This window comes from Macrosteles quadrilineatus, unplaced genomic scaffold, assembly GCF_028750875.1.
Source record: "Macrosteles quadrilineatus isolate MER2022 unplaced genomic scaffold, UCM_ALF_1.0 Scaffold_1__1_contigs__length_201487025, whole genome shotgun sequence".
Taxonomy (NCBI): Eukaryota; Metazoa; Arthropoda; class Insecta; order Hemiptera; family Cicadellidae; genus Macrosteles; species Macrosteles quadrilineatus.
The window spans coordinates 41,979,027-41,999,074 of record NW_026542594.1 but is presented as its reverse complement, the minus strand read 5'-3'; the positions used below and the strand labels follow the sequence as shown (position 1 = coordinate 41,999,074).

Here is a 20,048-nt window from a genome sequence, read left to right as displayed (position 1 = left end):
CTACAGCCCCTGATCTACGATAAAGCAGTACAGTTCAAGAGACTAGTTCCCAAGGTCGACTGTAGGAGCAGCACCGTACTAGGCGCGAGTTTTGGGCATGGAATCACCCGTATGGCTGCCGCTCTGTTTTGTTTGATTACTCTGAGGTTAAACTAATATATCTGTTTGATTAACATAAAATAATTTATACAAGCATTTGGATTGATTTGGCCTAGGGTAGCAAGTACCCTAAATCCGGCACTGATTAAGACAAACTCTAAAAATAGTGCTTCTTATATTGCAAGGGACTTAAACTGGATGTAGCAAGAAAGAAGCATGGGATTGCTAACTCAGGAGTTTGGTAGGGTTTTTGGCTACTCAGGAGTGAACAGCTTCTTTTCACCTGAGCTCCACCACATCTTTTGGAGTTTGACTCTCTTTAAACTTGAAGCCTTCCTAATAAAAAGCCTTCCTACATGGGAGCGAAGTTCCTGAACCTGCTCCCAGAGACAATAAAAGACCCCAGCATAAGCAGCACCAGACAACGCTTATCGGCTTGGCTTGTGGAGAGGCCATTCTACACAGTTGAGGAGTTCATGAACTGGAGAACTTCACCGATGTTCCAGTGAGGATTAAACAACCCTCATAGTAATAACCATCACTACCGACAGCACCTCAAAGCCCAACAACTTTATGCTATTTTATAATTAAATCTCTGTAATGTTTGACGCCTATTCTGTACTCTATGTTCAAGAATAAAGTATTCTGATTCTGATTCTTGACACCCAGGTTGTATTCATGCTTTTTATTGTAGTGCCCAGCATCAATGATGCCAATACCATACCCAATAAATATACAAATAAAAGTCATTAAATAATCCTTACCTAATGTCTGTTTGTGCATGTACAGATTGATATCAGATTTGATATCCCTGAATAGGAATCAAGCAATTCATACATTTAACGCGGCTTGGTAAGTCACAATATAACTAAACATTCTTAAATGTACAGTACCTACCTGTAAAAGCTCCCTAACACAATGGTTAAGATTCAAAGTATTGTATCTAAAAATTATTGTTAGTTAGATTAGACCACTAAAACAAAACACAATAGCAAAAAAATAAAATCTATGTCTATATGTGTGCCGCTGCTTTAAAACAAAGCAGTTATTTTGTGTCTTGGTAAAAATTAAAAACTTTAAAAAAATTTACTTATAAATTAGAACTAACTACCTTAATGTCAAAAGGCAGGTCAGGAATCGGCTCCTCTTTGATTGTTATTTCATCCTCAAGAAAATAATATAAACCATCTTGAGCTTCTGTAATTTTTCTTTTCTTTGTCTTTTTTCTTTCTGTAAGATCTTCTTTTAACTGATAATCAATATTATTTTTTAGCCTACAAGATCGAATTCCAGTACATTTCATGATGTTATCCAAACCATAGCATGTCTCCAAATCAGCCTGAATTTTGTCCAATTCAGTTGGTTTTTTCTTTCTATTACTTTTGCATTTTGGGAGTGTGTTGCTGTCATTGTCCAGAACCCTTGGTTTACTGGACAGAATTGTAGAAAAGTTATGCCTATTTCCTTTTGATGAACTTTTGAACCCTACTTGTTTTGAATCTGCGCTGGTACTAATGTTAGGTACTTGAGTTTTTAATGGTTTCTGTTTTGTCTCTAATGTGCGTTGTACGTTTACTCCTAAACCACTATTGGCGTCTGCATTAAACTTTTCTATATTTGAGTTTGAAGTACTTGGAACTATTTTTGACTCTAATGAGCATTTCATATTTTTTCTCTTTCCAAAATTTGTTTTACCTTCAAATGATTTAGGATGGTTATGTATGGTCTTGCCTTTTGATTGTATGTGTTCCTTTGGAATGGGAACCTCTTTTTTAATTGACGGTGGTTTTCGCTCTTTGGAAACTTGTATATATTCACTCTCTTCAAGTGTAGAAGTAAATTCACTTATGACTTCTAAAATCTCAGACTGTGTTAAGCTTCTCATTCTATAAACTAAATCTTTCAGATATGATTTTTCAGAGCATCCATTTGCATTACATTCTTCTATATGATATGCAATTGCATCTTTCGTACTCTTACTTTTACTTGTTTCTTGAGCTTTTGTGTTAATGTTCTGTTCTGCAGTAAACATATTGTCTTTTGAGGGTTTTTGCAGAAGTGTATGATTATTTTTTGCTTCTTCACAATATTTAGTTTCTGATTTGATTGTAGGCAACAATTTTTCTTCAAGCTGTTTATTTCCCACTGAACTCTGATTTTTGCAATGTTTACCTTTACTTAGGTTATTTTTTTTAGAAGTACCATTCTTTTTAGAAAACTCTGCTTTGTGATCATGTGTTTTTAAATTGTCAGAAGTAAAACTACTATGATAGTAATCATTGTCATTTGCATTATCACCCTTTCTGAGCTTCAGGTTATTTTCCGGGCATTTCTGTTTCATATGTGGATGAATTGTTTGTGGGTTTACTATGTTTTTGACACGGTTGCCTTCATTTATAAGTCGTTTTAATGAACAACGATTTACAACTACTTTTTTTGCATCTTTAGATTCTACACTTTTGACTGGTGACTGTGCCTTTGACATTATTTTGATATTTCTTTTACAGGTAATTGGAGTGAGGTTTTTAACGTGTCTTTCAGTACTGGATTGCAACATTGATTTATTATGAAGTTCTCGTTTAGGAACATGTATAGGTCTATTAACTAGGGGTCCATTAGTATGCAAACAATTTTGCTGTTTACTTGACATGTTGTTTATTTGTTCAGCCTTTGAGTTTATTTGTTGATCACTTGGTAAATGGTTGAGAGGGATAGGAATTTCATTTTCTGACAACGTTTTTCTAACACCTGATTTGTCTTTTAAAAGAACTAAGCTCTCTTCTGTGGGTTGTTGACTAATCATCAAAAAGTCACTATTTTTACTTTTCTTGTCAATACTTTTTGAAAACCCTACTTGGTCATTTGCTTTCGGTCTGGATTCAAAACTTCCTCTTTCAATTAGTGGTTGTAAAATATTTTCACATGATTGTGACAGTAACATGAGAGAAGAGCAAGTAGATTCAATATTTTGTGCTTCAAATTTGTCACAATTCAACAAGTCTTTTTGTTTTACAAGAACCGCCGCATTTTTAGGGGCTTGAGAGTCTTTAACTCTAATATTGCAAGGTTTAGTATTTATTTCTTTAATTGTTTTGAATCGGAAATCCTTTTCTATCAACTTATTACTTTTACAGGAATTTCCCCCTTGAGAAACCATGTCAATGGGGAGGTTATTACAATGTGAGTCACTGATGGAGCTAACACTAAGGCTAGTTGGGTTAGAATGTATCCGACTATCTCTTTTGTTACATCTTTTTGGATAAGCTGTATTTTCCAAATGACTCATAAAACAGTCAAAGTCGTCACTAATTGACAGTTCATTTCTCATTTTATCCCGCTTCTCTACAAAATTATTAACAGAAGAAATATCAACTTGACACAGTTTTTTCCCAGATTTGAGATACTTTTCATTTTCAAAATGACAAACCTTAGTCATGGGTTTGACTCTAACCATGTTCTTTTTTGTAAATTCAACACCGCCAATATTTTCTATGTTACGACTATCATACTTCCTTTTTCTACTATCTGATTTTGTGATTTTTACATTTGTATAAGACTGTGGATATATATCTACATATAGACTTGATAATGGTGAAATGTAACTACTTTGTGTTGTTTGTGTTATCTTTTCCTGCTTAACATTTGCTGTTTTTTCACTGGCTTTTGATATGGAAGCCCAGACCTTAGTGTTTTCTATAGGTGCTTTCCTTTCTGAAACATTAACATCACAAGTTTTTTCAACATTTGAAAATTTGTTGGAATCTGGTCTCCTCTTGTCTACATATGTTTTGCTGTCAATTCTATCAGCTGGTACATTAATTGTAAGACTAACAGATTTTAGGGGCATGTATGAGGTATTTTTAAGATCACTTGGGTACAGGTTTAAGTCTCTCTTATAGCTATCTGGGCTCAAAAACGTCCATGACTGATTTATATTTTCTTCAGGAATGCCTTCTAAATTATATGTCTTTTTCATAGCTATCTCCACGTTGGTGTGTGTTGACATAGTATTGTTTGGAGATTGAGCCAACCCATAATCCATTTTATGATATTTATACTTTTCAGAGTTTTTTGTGTTTCCATGACCGGATTCTTTAGTAACATTGGTTAAGCTCTTCGGCAGAGGTGTTGTCATTCTTTTATTAGGGTTCATATCTTTTGATTTAATGGGTGCTAGAAAAGGGCAACCACTAACAGTACAAAAAGGTTTAGTAGAATTTGTTAATGTTGCAGTGCAATTAGGAGGAACACAATGGGTTAGGGATGGTGCAGGTATATTTTGAGGTGAAATCAGGTTTTGCTCTGAGGGGGTTTGCCGGGAGGTGAAATCATACTTGTTGTTTCTAACAACATAGGTTATTGCAGGTTGATGGAAAAACGCCTCTCTTGGATAATTAAGAGCATTTTCACTACACCTATGATAAGATGACCATGCTTGATGAATGTTGTCTACATTACCACATTGTGTATCCTTTGCCTTTTGATTTGAAGAGGGATTATTGTTTGAAATATTAAACAAATCAAGAATCGGCAAAGGAGCTAGTTTTTCTTTAAATTGAGTTTGGCTTATGCGTGGTCTTTCAGAATAAGAATAGTCATATTTTCTATTATAATGTTGCATAAAAAAAGGCAATTCACTTTGAAAATCATTATCTGTTAGTTCAACTTTAGAGTTTGAGTGAATGTTGTCTGGTTCTGAGGTAGTAGTTAGTTTATTTTCCTTTGTAAATTCAACAGTAGGTTCATCATTATAGGCTTTGTTAATTTCCCGTTTATCCTGTTCCAATGGTGTTTTATTACAATCATCTAATGAATAAATTTCACAAAATGGAGATTCTTTGTTTCTCAGTTGGGTTTGAGCATATCTTTCAGGTCCTTTTCTTAACATTCTGTTATGTTTTTCCCGTATTTCTGACTTTGTTGGGATCTTAACGGCAGTTTTACATTTGAAACTTACAGCATCAGAATTTTGGGCTAAGTTGTCTAAAGTAATCTTTTTAAGAATTGAACTTTTGCTTATTTCGTTTACATGTCGGTTTTGACTAGCCACAGAAGCCATTATATTCACATCAATGTCTTGGTTTTTCATATCTTTCTGTAAATTTATTAAATTCTCATCATGTTGGTCTTCTGGCAGATCTACAACACCCATTTGATTTTCAACTGGCAGTGTATTTCCAAGAGCTGATGCACTTATTTTAATGTCATTTCCATTATTACTGAAGTATTTTTTTAGAATTTTGTTTCTTTTTACTTCCTTGATGTCAGTTGAAGGTTTTACATCCCATCTTGAAAATGTTTTAGTTATTGTTCCACTGTTAGTTTGAATATCACCATTCAATTCTCCATCTCTGCTTCTGGAAAATGGAAATACTTTTTTTATTAAAGATATGATAAAAAAAAAAACATTAATATGTGGCCAAATTGTTTAAACAAATTGAACAATCAATCCATAGTGATTACCTAAATCTATTGTTTACATTGCAGTTCATTACTGAATATAATTACTGTATGAGGGTTTTTTTTAGTTTATCAACTAACACGATGTAAAAGTTTTATCCATAATGAAGTTGGATTGTATGTTTATCAAACTGCATGATTTTTGTCTATATTTAACAGTACTGCAATATAAGGTGTGGCTATGAAATAAAAAGACTGGTTATCTAAGAGACAAGCTGCGTAAGCTTCAAGGCCAAATGCCATGTTGCCGAGTCCTTTGACATCCTCCCTCCACAATCCGGCCGGTCCGACGATACTAGGCTGCTCTCTCTTACAGCGAGTGCATGGGAATCAAGATCAACGTATGTCACATTTACCGGTTTAGAGTTGCATAATTTTTTATAAAAAGAGAGAGAACATATAAAAAATACCCCCACCGCAGCAAACCTCCAGACTAAGCGAATTTCCATTAGCCTGATTGGATTTACACTAAAATGTCTCCTTAAAAATATCACATTATTATTACCTAGGTATTCAAGTAGAATTAGTTTAACGAGCACTTAGGTTTGCTGCAACAGGGAGGGTAAAAAGGTGTTTTTTTTTTAAAATGTTAATAGTTTAGTATGAAATGAATGCATTTCCCAAATTTGATCAAAATATGATCATAAACAAGCAAACTACAACAGTTTACTTATTCTCCATAAGAATAACATGGGAATTTTAAATTTTCAGTTTTTTGGAATTTTCTCCGTAACCATTAGGCACATAATAACGCTTCAATATACTAAATTATTTGTTTTTTTTTAAGCTCTACAAATTGGTTTGGAAAGAAAATGCTAAATTTTAAGTTTTTAGGGTCAAAAATGGGAAAAACCAATTTTTGCCCCATAAAACCCCCCATAAACCCCTGTTCCCATAGTCCGACCATGCTGGTTCGCGAACTCGTTCGAATAAACGTAGGTTTACACGTTTGTACCAAATTTCATCAAAATCGGATGATTTTTGCTTGAGTTATCGCGCTAACGGACACATATACAAATATCTATATATATAATTCTGTAAGACCAAATTTTTACCAGAAAATTGTGGACATCTGGTAAGTTGCAGAAAAATGGGAGAGGTCTTAAATTAAAGGTCTTGACCCCAGGGACTCGGGAAAAATAGCAGGATTCCCAGAAAATAACCAGAAAACGAGATATAACGAAAAATATTCACCATAACAAATGCATGGGGACTGAAAAACGTCTGCATTCTATCAGCTGTTACTTATTTATTTGCATTGTTTACATTTATTCCGAAAGTCAACGTTGGTAAATAATGTTTCCAAATGAATTGTCTTTAATTTTTTTGTTTTCCGTTTTTATAATGAGTGACGTAACTAGACTGGGTAGGGGAAGACCTGCAAGACGTGGAAGAGTGTCCAGGAATTCAACAGACTTAAGAAATGCAAAAGAGAACGTCATGTAGGGCCTAACTGTGAAAGAAATCCAGAAGCTGTCTTTAGAAGAACGCTGGAAAAAGGGGTCGCCGGAAGACTGCCCCCGGAAAACTACCCCCCCCCCCCAAACAGGTTCCTACGTCATATTGACGTCAGAGACCGGGGGGCAGTTTTCCAGTCACGGATACTCAAATTTAGTTGTCAAACAGTTCTAATCTAACCTAACCTAACCAACCAAACTTGCTGTAACATTTCGAAATTCTGTTTTATATTCACCACATGACTTTTCTATTATCCAATGGAATTACTCGAATTAAAAAAAATTACGTAGCATTATTTGTATAGGGGGGTAGTATTCCAGTCACGGACACGGCTTCCATATTGGTTAGTTGGCAGATTTTGTGACGTCACGTTTCACCTGGGGGGGGGGGGGGGGAGTTTTCCAGGGGATAGTATTCCGCATCCCCGGGAAAAGGCCACAAATGGACATTTCAACGCATGTTGCCACAATGGACATGCCACAACCACAAGTAAATGACGAACTAACTGTTTTTACATGATTCGAACTTCATAAAAACATAAGGCAATACAACAGTGCAATGGCAATTGCGTCGCTTTCCGCTACACAAATAGAGATTCCGGGAAATGGGCCTTACTGTCTTAAAAATCAGGGACAAATTCATAGATATATTTCTGACTTACCGTATCACCGCCAAATGGGGAGTTGCCTTCATAATAATTAATAATAATTTTAACCTTTACATTTGGTTCTCAAAATGAAAACTCTAACAGAATTCGTAAGATTACAAAACAAATCTTCAATTTTAAACTAGAAAAGATGTGCAATGTTTGGCTGTATGATTTCAGCTCTTATTCGTCACTCTCCGGGCTCAGGCCAACCGTGTGCACGTTTCCATTTGTAATACGTTGTGTTATTGATTTAATCATTTTACAATTGTAGGCTATTTCATTGACACATTAGAAGCAACTAATATACGACCCCAACAGAAGGAAAACCAAGATATAATACAAGAAACACTGTTAATTTTAAGTAACATAAAATTGATAATTTTAGAAACATATTTAGAATATTTGTCTTTTTATATATGTTTTTTTTATTGTAGTCTAAATTAGGGGCTATGGCCCCTACAGGCCGCTAGTATATATATATATGAATTTGAACGGATGGTGTTTTTGGTCTCTAGGGACCTCAAAACGAAAAAGTAAATCGGTCCCGGGTCCAGGTCTTACCAAAGTCAAAGTCAAAGTCATCTTTATTGTCACAAAACGTTTTTTTTTTAAATGCTCTGGCACAGCCAGACAAAACAGGTGATATTGTCAAACTATACTAAAATAAACTAGCTTATATTGGTAAAAATAAATACATAGTAGGTAACAAAACAAACAATTCACATTGATTTGTCTTTGAGAAACTGATCAATACTATAATAATTCTTTTCCAACAAAAATTCAAAAATTTTTTCTTTAAAAGATACTAATCCTATTATAGATTTGTAGTACCCAGGCAAATTGTTAAAAAATCTTTTACCCATATAAGAAGGTGTCCTTTCCACAAGATTTAATCTGTGTATAGGATATTGAAAATCTATGAAATCTAGTGTTGTAATTGTGCCGATTATTTTAACAGTGGAGTTTTTCAAAATTTGATTTCACATACAATAAACATTTAAGAATATACAAATTAGGGACGGTTAGAATCTTTAGTTCTTTAAAAAGTTGTTTGCAAGAATGTTTTACGGGTTTAAAAGTCATAATTCTAAGTATTCTTTTTTGAAGTTTAAAAAGTTGATACGAATCAGATGTGACGCCCCAAAGCTCTATTCCATACTGTAAAATTGACGAAAATAAAGCGTGATAAATCATTAGTCTAGTGTTTAAATCAACAACATTTCTTGAGACCAACATTTGAAAACATACTGAATTTAACTTTTTAGGCCTACCGCACACGAGAGACTTTTTGTCGGCCGACTATTTAGTCGTAGTCGGGAGTCAAAGTCGGCCCCATAGTGGTAAATCTGAGCGCGCACACGGGCCGACAGCAGCAAGACAGTCGGCAGACTGTCTTCAGACTGTCGGGGAGGTTTGGTGCTGACCGATTTTCCCGCCGACTGCTCCCCGACTCAACTGCCGTGTCTTATTGATAAAGGCACGGAGATAAGTTTGAACGCGCACACTGACGACTAAAAAGTCTGTCTGTCTGACAGTCGAGTGCGTTGTTATCATGTGTATTATTATTGTTATTATGATTAGTTTTATTATTTGTGTGTTATTGTTATTATTATGGCTTCGACAACCACAAGTGCAAATGTTTTGAGGGACGAGAAATTTGTTGATAAACTTTTCGATGAATTGGAGGCACGGTCCCCTCTTTATAAAAAGTCTTTGAAGGAGTATTTGGACATATTAAAAAGTACCCCCGCTGCAGCAACCCTGCTGACTAAGTAAATTCCCATTTGCCTGATTTAATTTTTTACTTAATATATTTCAATAACATTAGGATTAACGAGTACCTAGGTTTGCTGCTACAAGGAGAGTATTCAAGGCGTGTTTTAGTAAAACATTAATAGCTGAGTATAAAATAAATTGATTTGCCAAGTTTTATCAAAATACATCCATAAAAAAAGCAAACTAAAACAGTTTTACTTGTTCTACATAAGAATAACATGGAAATTTTAACTTTAAATATTTAGGAATTTCCGTGTAACCATTATGATAACAATTAGCATGCTAAATTAATTATTTTGTTAAGCTCTGCAAAATGTTTTTTAAAGAAATTGCGGAACCTTTTGTTTTTATCGTAAAAAAATGGGAAAACCCCATTTTTACCCGATGAAACCCCCCATAAACCCCCGTTCCCATAGTCCGATCATGCTGGTTCGCGAACTCGTTCGAATAAAATACATGTAGGTTTACACGTTTGTACCAAATTTCATCAAAATCGGATCATTTTTGCTCGAGTTATCGTGCTAACGGACAAATATATATGTGTGTGTGTGTGAATTTGAACGGATGGTGCTTTTAGCCTCTGGGGACATCAAAATGAAAAGGTTAATCGGTCCCGGGACCACATCTTACCATGAGACCTACGGTTACAGCTTATTCCCTAACCGTTATGGGATGAGGTATTTGAAGCCGGGGTATTAACAATTGGTCAAAACTAACACTCATTCATAAGTGCATGAAAAATTTGTCCGGATATTTCCTCAAATCCGAGTATAGAGGTAAATCTGGCCTTTCAAGGTTCTCGGACTATAAATTGGATACACCCAGTATTTTCTCTTACGTTTTCTTGCACGAAATCTTATCAGTACCGCACATATGACAGCGGTTTCTGTCATATACATCCTTTTGACACTCGAAAGACGACTAAACAGTCGTGGCGTGTGCGCACCCATAGTCAACGACCAAACAGTCTTGACGACTTTTCGATTGTGCACCCAACTCCAGCCAGACAGTCGGCCGACAAAAAGTCTCTCGTGTGCGGTAGGCCTTAGAGGTGTTATGAATGTGATTCTTCCAATTCAATAAACTATCTACATCAATTCCTAAAAATTTAGCTGTGTTGCTAAGATTTATTTTTTCATTATCAAAATAAAGAAAGCCTTCAAGATCGTCCCTACACTGTGCAGTTTGAAATTTTACTATTTGTGTTTTAATGTGGTTCATTTTTAAACCGTTTACTTTAAACCATTTTGACAGATCTTGAAGAGCTTGATTCAAGGCTAAACTTAGTTCATGACTGTCTTTTGATTTAATGATGGCTGTCGTATCGTCAGCATATAACAACAAACTAGGTTTAACATTCTTAGGTAGATCATTTATGTACATCAAAAACAATAACGGTCCTAATATAGAGCCCTGAGGCACCCCCATAACAATCTTTTCCCATTCAGAAGCATACTTAATGTTTTCTTTAATAATAACTGTTCTTTGAAAGCGATTGTTTAAATATGATTTCAACCACAAAATAACTGATTCTGAGAATCTATAGGAGGATAATTTATCAAGAAGAATTTGATGGTGTACACTATCAAAGTCTTTGGATAGATCACAGAACACGCCAATAGTGCTCTGTGACCCATCCAAGCTCTGTGTTATTGAATTTACAAAATGAGCCACAGTGAAAGTGGTACTTCGATTTTTCCTAAAACCAAACTGTTCATCAGCTAATAAGTTATTAGATTCCAGAAAATAGGACATTTGATTGAATGCAATTTTTTCAAATATCTTTGAAAAAGAAGGCAGGACAGAAACAGGTCGGTAGTTATCTGAATTACTCTTAGAACCTTTTTTTAAATAATGGCTTCACCTCTGCATACTTCAAATGATTAGGGAAAGTGCTATTGGTTAAAGTCTGATTGATGATTATGGACAATGGCTCAGCAACAAACTTAATTACTTTTTTTATCATAGTAGTTGAAATCCCATCCCAACCAGCCGTTTTTTTATCGCTTAGTGACTTGACTATTTTGATAACTTGCTGAGGTGTAACTAAACTAAAGTTAAAAATTGGAATCAGGCCTATGTGTGATTGATTTTTTTACTAGTTCCATTGCCTTACTCTTGGAAAAATTTACCCCTAAATCCTTCCCTACCTCAATAAATTTAGAATTAAAGTGACTTGCAATAACTGTGCCATCTGAGACTAACTTGCTATCAATAACTATATCAGGAAAAGAATTATTGATTGGCTTGTAACCAAGTTCGGCTTTAACCACAACCCATGCTGCTTTAGTCTTATTACTAGCCTTATTTATATAACTACAATTATACATTTTCTTTGCTAGGTTACAAACAGATTTAAAAACTTTTTTGTACATTTTTACATAGTTAATAAAGTTAACATCAGTAGAACTCTTTGCTATGTTGCTTAACATTCTTTTCTTTTGACTAGAAATTTGAATACCTTGTGTTACCCATTTTTTATTTACTATTTTCTTTTTAATTTTAACAGGTTTGAAAGGGAAAGATTCCTCAAAAATTCTTTGAAAAGAACCAAAAAAATTATTACTGTTTAGGAAAAGGTCGTTATTTTTTGTAGTATTCCACTTCATTTTGCTGATAGAGTTTATAAAGTTATTAATATTTCTTTCAGAAAAAATTCTTTGCTTAAAAGAAGTGTGTAATTTTTGTCTATCCTCATCATTTCCCTGTAAAGAAATAAAAAGAGACCTGTGGTCAGAAAGACCAGTTTCAATATTCATACAGATTTTTGTATCAATTGGCTCAATTTTGAATGTTATGATATTATCTATGCATGAAATTTTTTTCGGCGTAATTCTTGTTGGTGATTCTATATTTATACCTAGACCAAAAATATCTAACAAATTCAAAAAATCCAATCTCTGCTGTGGAAAAGTACATGTATCTAAAATGTCAACATTAAAGTCACCTACAATATAAACATCCTTAGAACCTAGCTCTTTCTGCAGTAAAATAAACACATTTTCTAATTTATTTAAAAAAATTCTAAAATTTGAAATACATGGAAATAATAATTGCATTGAAACAAACTATCTCAATACAGCACATTTCAAAAACTAACTCATCACTGAATATACAAAGATCCTTTCTTTCAAAGAAATTCAAATTATTTTTTATTAATATACACGAGCCTCCATGAGCCGTATTTTCTCTACAAAAATGAGCAGCAACTGTGTAATTTTCTATACCATTTAAAATATTAATTTGATCTTTTTTAAGCCAATGTTCATTTAAGCTAAGCACAGATATATTAGACTCAAGCAAAAGTAGGTCCAATTCATTTTTTTTATCTGTAATTCCTCCTTGTATATTCAAGTGCATTAACCATTCATATTTTTTACTTAACCTAGCCTCCTCACAGATAGGCCATACAAAAGATTTCTTTTTGGGTTTTCTGCTATTATTATTTAAAAAAGAACCATGATTTGAATTACACATTACGCAAAAGTTTTTAAAATTTATGTAATTAGTACCTGTGGCTTCACAGGGGAGTTTTTTTGGTGATGTGATGTGTCATTAGAAAACAGGCTTGTTGAAGACTGCAGATCCACTTTAGGAAGACCAACACGGGCTGTATATCCACCAGATTGCTGATGGTTCTGCTCAACAGGTGAACTGCAGACAGGGATTACTGGAGGTGAATGTGGTGCGCCCCAAGGAGAACCCATCCTGATACCCCCTCCAGAGATCTGCTGTCTATTCTCTGAAGATCGACATCTGTTGATTGCTAGTTGTAATTTATCAACAAACTCTGTATGAGTCAGTCCTTTCCATATATGTCCTTTGATCATTGGTTACAATTAGTATTTTTGCATTTGTGTTCTTTTGAAAATCAACTATTTTAGTCGCAAAATGTAGAGGATCAGTGAGATCTCGCACGCAGCCCATTGGGGAGCAAATAAGTCTGTGAAGTTTTCTCTCTTTGAAAGCTGTTTCAAGTTCTTCAAAAGCTTGGTCATAATCAGTAACAGAGGGCTTGCTATCATATGTTGGCTTGGTCATGAGACTAAAAACTGTTGCCTCATTCTTATTTACCTGGCAAGCCAAAAAGTCACTAAGGCAGCTGGAGGGCTGAGGTCTGCCAAATTCCTTACGAAAAGCAACAGCCACACCCGCTGTCATATTCCTGTCATGATGTAGATCTCTTGATATTGTGTGAGCGAACCCTGTTTCAGGGTCATTTCTACATTTCTCAAGGTACTCCCTCATATCTGCCTCAACCAGAGCAATGTTATTAGCATGCTCTAGCTCTTCAGCCAGAGAGGTTGGCTCGAGTCCGTTACTGGATTGTGAGGGAAGTGGTGGGAATTCCTTCAGCGACATTGCAGCAGGTGTTGACCTCGCAGGTCTCGCTGACACACTCTCCTCAACAGCAACAGCTGTACTTTGCATCTTGATTTTAGCCTGAACACTGTTTACAATTGATTCAACAAGTTTTTTTTTACCTCCATAGTTGAGATGAAGTCCATGACTTGTGAAGTACCATTACCATGAGTACTACGGTAATAGCTTATTCCCTATAGGGGAAATTGGCTAAAAACATCCGCGTTCAAGACGTCCTTCAACTTTAAAAAATTATAAAAACATTGGAAAATAGTAAATCTTATCAATTATCAATTATTTAAGATGGGAACGCCACTATGTGCGTATTTTAACCCAAATATGAGTGAAAGGATGAGTGGCGCGATCTTTTAGTCTTGTTAGTGACGAAGGCCGACAGGTTCCTTAGACACAGCTGTTAATTATTAGCCCATATAGCTAATGGCAACTAAGGGACCTACAGTTGATACCATTGTATCTAATATGTAAAATGTAGTTTATGGTGGAATCCGAACCACATTTTTTCCTTGTAATTTACGAATTGGTATAATTATCAGGATAGTACTGCGGATAGTCGTAGTACTCACTAGTGCAGACGTTAATCCACACCAGGGAGCATCCACAGTGCATCCCTATAAATATCCACAATTCCGTCAAGAAAATTGTTTTAGTATCTCTAAACTGTTTGTTCAAAGACCTTAAACAGTTTAGGATATTATTTTTAGTCTTTTGAGGGGAAAAAACTTGTTGACACAGTGCTCAATTACATTCGGGCCTCAATAACTAGACCCTTGATATCTCAAATTTTTCATGATCCCTTTGGAACCCCAGTAAATTACAATGATAAAAATACCTTTATAATTAAAGTGGTTTAAATACCTGTAATGTTGATAATCCAATCAGTTGTGAAACAACTAGTTTCGGCTCACAATGGAGCCTTCTTTAGGTTTTCCCAAGGACATTGTCACTTCTTCCGAAGGTCGTCAAAGTTGACAATATTTACAAAACATAAAAAACATTTAAAACACGTAACACGCATGCCTAGGCCTAGCTTTAACAATGTGACCAGCGGGAGTTTAGGTCTAGACTGCCGGGCACTATGGTCGGTGCACGGTGCGTCTTATCAGTAACAGGTTGTTTGTGGGTTTCATTCTTCTCCCTCTCCCTTTCCATTATTTCTATTGTAGGGTTGTAAATAAAATTAGATGCGAATGAAAGCTTGTCGTTTAGCACGTCTTGTTTGTCCGATTTGACTGCCTTATAAATTTTGAATTCTTCTAGTGTGTTGATCTGAAACTTGTTATTATTAAAATGTAGAACAGTCATGTTATCGTTGATGTTGGAATAGCTATGGTTGTTTGTGATTAAATGCTCTGCAAAAGTTGATGATTGAGTGGACGTGGTTTTCTTGGGGATGTGTTCCTTAAAACGTTTTGCAAAAGAGCGTGATGTCTGGCCTATGTAATAATTATCACAATTGCTGCAATTGATTTGGTAAACACCTGTCTTATCGTAGTTTGATGTAGATATGAGAGGACGTTCCTTTAACTTAGAGCCAAGTTTGTTAACGGATTTAAATGCTACTGTGATGTTGTTCTTGGCCGTGATATCTTTAAGTGTGTCTTGATAATCCGGAGGCTACCCATTCGAAAAAATTATACCTTTATAAGTCAAAGGTTTTAAGTATTTAAAAGTTAAGTAACGTTAAGTTAAATATTTGACCTTGATAAGTAGAATTTTGAAGTTTTGTGATTTATAATAAATCCTCTATTACTTCAACTGTTATCTGCTGTTTCTCATTCACATGCCTCAATATCTTTATCTTGAAGTTTACCTTTTTAAGTCTTAGTTCTCACGATGTGCCTCAGTTATTTAAAGTTTTTTTTTTTCATACTGTGCAAGTCAGCTGTTTTTTATTCTTGTTGAGACCTAAAAATCCATCCTCTTTGTATGGCTAGTTCTATTATGATACCCTGTTAGTTATTGAGATTATTTAGTACGCATCGGACGTCATGTCGTCAGCTACACAAGCATGCAAAATGTTGACACAGGATAAAAAACAAGGTTGATTTAGGCAGTTGATCACATGTTAAAGACAAAAGTATAAATCTTTTGGTGAAGTGGAATGCCGCCTGACATCTTACTGATGGGAAAAGTATGAGGCTGAAGGTGGATTGTTACACCATGTTTACAGACGCAAGTCAGAAAAAATAGTCTCAAGTTTAACATAAAATACCATTGCGATAGATTAAATACAGTAGTGTATGCACAAATAATTTTTGTTTTGCACTTTATACTGTATTTAAAACAAACAAGTAACTCATTGTTTGTTATTTAAATTGTAGTTTTTTTTAGCGAATTTCCCTATAGGGAAGTAGCTATTAGCGAATTTCCCTATAGGGAAGTAGCTATTACCGTAGGTCTCATGGTAAGACTTAGGCCCGGGACCGATTTACTTTTTCATTTTGATGTCCCCAGAGGCCAAAAACACCACTCGTTCAAATTTTTATATATGTATATATATATATATATATATGTGTCCGCAAACACGATAACTTGAGTAATTTTTATCCGATTTTGATGAAATTTGGTTTGAAGGTGTAAGGCGGGATAAACTTGAATGAGTTCGCGATCCAGCATGATCGGACCATGGGAACAGGGTTTTATGGGGGGTTTTATGGGGTAAAAATTGGTTTTTTTCACTTTTGACCCTCAAAACACAAAATTTCCCAATTTTTCTCCAAACCTTCTTAAAGAGCTTAAAAAAACAAACAATTCAGTATATCAAAGTGTTTTTGTACGGTTATTGGTTACGGAGAAAACTTTAAAAAATGGTAAATTTAAAATTCCCTTTTATTCTTATGGAGAATATTGTAAAATGTTGTAGTTTGCTTGTTTATGGATATCTTTTGATCAAACTTGGCAAATATATTCATTTTATACTAAGCAATAATTATTTTACTTAAAACACACACTTTATTAGTTTCCTTGTAGCAGCAAACCTAGGTACTCGTTAAACCTAATGTTATTTAAATAGATCAATTGAAAATCAATTCAGCCAAATGGAAATTCGCTTAGGCGTCAGGTTTGCTGCGGCGGGGGTATTTTATGTTCTGAACCTACATTTTTGTTTTCAACTTGATTCATACCATGCAAAAGGTTTGACTTACCTTCATCCTAAATTATAATCTACTACTCTAATCTAATCTAGCTACTTATTAAATACTGTACTGTGTATTCACAATATATTGTTTATCTTGCGTCTACAGTTACTCATCGGTAAGTGGAAACAGATCAAGCCAGAGTTATAAAGGTATTGCGTGTGTTAGATTTTTTAATAATGTACCATTTAAATGTACTAACTCAATTTTTACTTTATTTAATCACAATTCTATTATATAACTGAATCATAATATAAACAATAACAAATGAACAGAACATGTAAATTAACAATTATAGTATAAGCCAGTACATTTGGAATGGACACATCAATCCTCCCCCTTAAATTTAGAAGGTAACATGTGGTTGATATGCCGCCTCCATACAGATCCATCATCCATTTCAAGACCGTAAATTAACTGTCCATCCTTGCTCTTTACTTTACCAAACATCCACTTGTTTTTCTTGTCTCTGAAATCATAAGCTCCCTCCCCCTTTTAGCAAATTTCCCTATAGGGAAGTAGCTATTACCGTAGGTGGCACGGTAAGACCTAGACCCGGGACCGATTTACTTTTTCATTTTGATGTCCCCAGAGGCCAAAAACACCATTCATTCAAATTTTTATATATGTATATATATATATATATATATAGACTTTTATATATATATATATAGACTTATATATATATATAGACTTATATATATATATATATATAGACTTTTATATATATATAGACTTATATATATATAGACTTATATAAATATATACGTCCGTGAACGCGATAACTTGAGTAATTTTTGTCCGATTTTGATGAAATTTGGTACTGATGGTACTGATGAAATTATTAGTGATGCTCCAGTATCCAACTCAAAAGTGACGTTTTTACCTTCCAATTTTATATCAATGTGAAATTTGTCATCTCTCTTTTTGTTAGACAGTAAATTAATTTCATGGATATTGTCTTCAGAAATGTCATTATTTCCAGTGTAATGAACTTGTCCTTTACTACTTTTATGTTTACTAAGGCATACTCTTGAAATATGTCCGATCTTTCCACAGGCGTTACAGGTTTCATCAATCATTGGACAAACATTCGCTCTATGGTTTACATTACCACATCGGTAGCATTTCCCTTTCAGTGACTCAAAATCTTTTGTACAAAATTTACTACCGATACTTGTATAAGATCCTGTGTTGTATGATTTTGTTCTAGATCTGTGAATTTGTTCATTGGATGTACCATTATTTCTAGCATTAAACTTTACTTGATTTATGTCTAAGTTTCCACTCTTTTGACATACCAAAGTACTTTTGAATTTTGAAAGTTCCATCGTAGTAGCTGTATTAAGAATTTCAACAAATTGTTTGTGGTCACATTTCTGTAAAAGCTGAGTTTTAATGTCTTTGTCATTAAGTCCACGTATGAGTTGTAGTCGTAAAAGCATGTCTAAGACAGATTTTCCACAAGCTTCGCAATTAAATTTACAATTCGTTGACAGCCTTTTTAGTTTTGTAGCAAAGTTTGAAATAGATTCTCCATCTTCCTGTATTCGACTAATAAATGTGTGTTGTAAAGCCAAAATACTTTTTTTAGGATCTAGAAAGTTGTCAAGTAAGGTCACAAGCTCCCCATACTCTTTAGTCATAGGATTGTCTGGTGTACATAGGTCGTATAGTTTCTGATGTATAAGAGGTGTCAAGGCATGCAAAAGTGTAAAGGTTTTTAACTTATGATCATTTATACCTTTTAAAGTCATAAAAACCTCCAGTCTTCTGGTAAAGTTAGAAAAGTTTTCCCTTTCATCGTAAGGAGTAAAGCTCAAATTTGAAGTAGGAAGGACTGGAATCGGTGTATTAGCTTGTAGATTTTCAGTGATCTATGTTGCATACTTGGCATATGAAGCATTTGGGCATCCATTAATCTCGCTTTTGTATCAATCAGCATGTTTTCAATACTTTCCCTGTAAGTTAGCTCATTTTCTAAATCTTCTTCTTCTGTATAGAAGTCGATCTTATCTTGAATTAGATCATACTTTGATTTAATCTCAGCTAACAAATCAAGTCTAGTTTTGATTTCATTGATAGAAAATGTTCCATTGTCCACATACTTCTTTAAATTTCCAAGCTGAAACTTGACTGTTCTTTGCAATGATTTCAATTTCTTAACTTTATTTACATCTTCTGCTATTTGTTCTAAATCTTCCATTATTCTCGTCGCCATTTGTTAGATATTTTAATAATGTACCATTTAAATGTAGTAACTCAATTTTTACTTGACTTAATCACAATTCTATTATATAACTGAATCATAATATAAACAATAACAAATGAACAGAACATATGTAAATTAACAATTATAGTATAAGCCAGTGCATTTGGAATGGACACATCAGCGTGCAAAAGTCGAGTTATGAAGGTCATGACGTACGGTAACATCGTAAATATAAATAAATCTCAATATTGTATCTCAAATTTTCGGTACCTCACCTTGATCACTCGAATCTCACTTACTCGAAAAACTCAATTTCTCAAATTTTTACCTTTGCCTCTTCAGCTTTTCCTACTGTATAACGCGTACTAATTATCTGACGAGCGGCAACTCAACAATCTGATACAAACGAAGGCTGTTGCCGAACTAAGCAGCCTAATGTTATCAAACAGGCTAGAATGTAGAGGGGGGTGTCAGGTGACTTGGAAATATGATGTTTTGCCTTCACGCTCATGCTATTTGTCTTTCAGAACACTAGTCTTGTTATTTTATGGTCACACCTCATAAGTCCTCCAACTGGAGCATAGTAAACTCTGTAGTGGCAAAAAAAATTTTGTAACCTTGTAGACAGATTTTCCAAAATCCATTTTAACTCAACCAACAGGGCAAACTCATATGTATCACTCATATGCACAAGTATGAGTCATCATTTGTTCTCTTAGATGAGTTATCAGAATATTATCAACGAAATCAAAGCACATCTGATATCAATACATCTAGTTCTATGAGTAAATCAAATCTACCTAAAATATCTCTAACTCAATTCTCGGGAAGTTACAAGTCTTGGAAACCATTCCATGATCTTTTTTCTTCAATG

General features: G+C 34.4%; 1 protein-coding gene across 3 annotated transcripts in view; it reads right to left on the bottom strand.

Annotated features, from left to right (window-relative positions):
* The window catches only part of LOC128982825 (uncharacterized), a 124,502-nt gene that overhangs the window by 26,184 nt on the left and 78,270 nt on the right, over positions 1–20,048 (bottom strand). Inside the window, exon 1 of one of the 3 annotated variants that reach the window (XM_054401849.1) lies at positions 1,211–4,386. The exons of the other annotated variants lie outside the window; for them this stretch is intronic. Coding sequence (XP_054257824.1) covers positions 1,211–4,252 — 3,042 coding nt within the window. The 5' untranslated portion in view covers positions 4,253–4,386. Of the gene's footprint in view, positions 1–1,210; positions 4,387–20,048 lie in introns of those variants that run through there. 3 annotated transcript variants of the gene reach the window in all.